The sequence below is a fragment of the Gracilinanus agilis genome, unplaced genomic scaffold (genome assembly GCF_016433145.1).
Source record: "Gracilinanus agilis isolate LMUSP501 unplaced genomic scaffold, AgileGrace unplaced_scaffold57495, whole genome shotgun sequence".
Taxonomy (NCBI): Eukaryota; Metazoa; Chordata; class Mammalia; order Didelphimorphia; family Didelphidae; genus Gracilinanus; species Gracilinanus agilis.
Window position 1 is genome coordinate 6947 of NW_025393015.1, and position 2350 is coordinate 9296.

The 2350-nt window shown below is 32.9% G+C and overlaps 1 protein-coding gene across 1 annotated transcript; it reads left to right on the top strand.

The window, feature by feature from the left end:
• The first annotated feature begins 1070 nt into the window (after positions 1–1070).
• LOC123256273 (cyclin-dependent kinases regulatory subunit 2-like) lies at positions 1071–1617 on the top strand. The gene has a single exon (XM_044684926.1). It carries the CDS (start codon positions 1093–1095, stop codon positions 1330–1332), a length of 240 nt encoding a protein of 79 aa, XP_044540861.1. The 5' UTR covers positions 1071–1092; the 3' UTR covers positions 1333–1617.
• Positions 1618–2350: the final 733 nt, after the last annotated feature.

Genomic DNA, 2350 nt, shown 5'->3' on the forward strand with positions numbered 1-2350 from the left:
AATATATAATAGTAGTGGAGTCCACTTTGTTACAAGTTTTACCCTATGGTGTACATGGTCTCTGCATTAACTATTTTTGTACCCTACTTATTATTATTACTAGTATTATTTTTATTAATTTATTTTTTTGTTTCTCTCAAAATTCTCAAGAGTCTCTCTCATTCCCTCCTCTACCCTCAGAAGAGAATATATTTCATAGAATGGTTACATTTGGAAGGACTCTTAAAACAGAATATAGAATGACTGAATAGAGAAGGAATTTGGAATACTGAGTTTAAAATACTTATCAATGAACAGGGCCTTTAAATGAGGACATAGGATGTCAGCAGATGAACAAACATTTGAATATTAACTTTGGAATGTTTAGTAATGGATGATGCCTTAAAACAGATCCCAGAATGTCAGAACAAGAATGAATTTTAGATTGCTTTTCTCAAAAGGTTTGCCAATGGAAGAACTCTTAAAATAAGGGAATATTGTATGTCCAAACAGGAAAGAACTTAAGAATGTAGAATTTCAGAACTCTATTTGAATTGAATATAGAATTTAGAGTTTAAAATGCCTAATAATGGAAGGATCTTTTTAAAATAGTATATTGAAAATTGGGATTTGAATTTTTTATCTAATGCTTAATTTTGGGGGAGTGCAAAAACAAAGAATACAGAATGTCAGAATAGGAAAGATCATTGGAAGATTGAGTTGAGAATGCTTAGCAATGTAAAGGGACCTCAAATTGGGATTTTAGAATGTAAGGACTTGAAAGAAGATTAGAATATTAATCATCGAATACTTTGGAATGGATGGAGACTTAAAACAGAGACTATAACATATCAGAATAAAAAGGAACTTTAGGACATTGTTCTCAGAATGCTTAACAATGCAACGATTGGTAACATATGGAATAAAGAATATCAGAGCTGGAAAGAACTTTAGAAATTGAGTTTCCAATGTCTAACAATGGAAGGATACTATCAAAAGACAATATTGAGAGTTAGTTGTGGTTTCCGTCGCTGCTTCACCTACCCTGGGGTCTCCCTCGGTGGAACTGCTTTTTGCTGGCGTCACTCTTTGGGATTCTCCGTTGCCATCAGCATGGCCCACAAGCAGATCTACTACTCAGACAAGTATTTTGATGAGCACTACGAGTACTGGCATGTTATGTTACCTAGAGAACTTTCCAAACAAGTACCAAAAACCCATCTGATGTCTGAAGAGGAATGGAGGAGACTGGATGTTCAGCAGAGTCTTGGGTGGGTTCATTATATGATTCATGAGCCAGAACCACATATTCTGCTTTTTAGAAGACCTCTTCCAAAAGAACAACAAAAATGAAGTTTATTTGGGTTCTTCACTTAAATTTATTTTCAAACTATGTATCTGTGTATATATGGGTAGTATTCAGTGAATACTTGAAAATGTACAAATCATTCATCCATACCTGTGCATGAGCTGTATTCTTCACAGCAACAGAGCTCAGTTAAATGCCACTGCAAGTAGGCTGCTATGCAATGTTTAAGATACAATTTTTCTCTCTAGTCAATTTTATCTTTAATATAAGTGCCTATTTGACTTCTCCTTGAATTACATTTGTTTAATAAAGTTCACATGTTACATGTATATCTGAGTACTTGGTAATTGGGGTAGGTGTTTATGTTCAAATTTTCCATTGTTAATTTATGAATAAAATGTAAAGTTCTTTCAGTTGTTTTAGAAACGAATCCAAGGAAAATAAAACTCTTTTAAAACAAAGCAAAAAAGGTTAAATGAATATTAAACAGTATGGTATATAATAGAAATAGCATTAATTTGAACAATTAGGAACATCTACTAAAACCAGAAGGTCCCTGCCACATAGACCAGTTTTTCCCTAAAAGGCAATGAAAAAGAACCTCAGACTGAATTGGTCTAGAAGAGCAAGAGTCAAATGGCAAAGGTTCCCAGCTACTTAAGACATAAATCTCTAGCACAGGAATAAGGGCCTCTCAGGTTTAGAATTAATATATCTATGATTTAATGTGCTGCCATACATATGGTCAGGAAGATGGGATATTAAGGGGAAGCTGCAACCAACTGAATCCACATCTGACTATTCTTTCCATACTCTTGTGAACTAAGTAAATGTATGTTAAATATTTTAAAAAAAAGATAATATTGAATGTTAGCATTTGGAAGGACTTCTGAATATTTTTAAAGAGTGTTTAGCATTTGATGGAGTAGGCCAAAATAATATATTATTTAGTGTCTGAATTTGAAAGAACTTTAGAATATATTTATAGAATTCTTAGTTTTGCAAGATGTTTAAACACATAATATAGAAAGTGAGAATAGGAAAGGACTTTGGAGTATTGAG

Excerpts from the sequence above, each read along its gene's own strand:
- LOC123256273 (XM_044684926.1), top strand. The coding sequence starts at position 1,093 with ATGGCCCACAAGCAGATCTACTACTCAGACAAGTATTTTGATGAGCAC.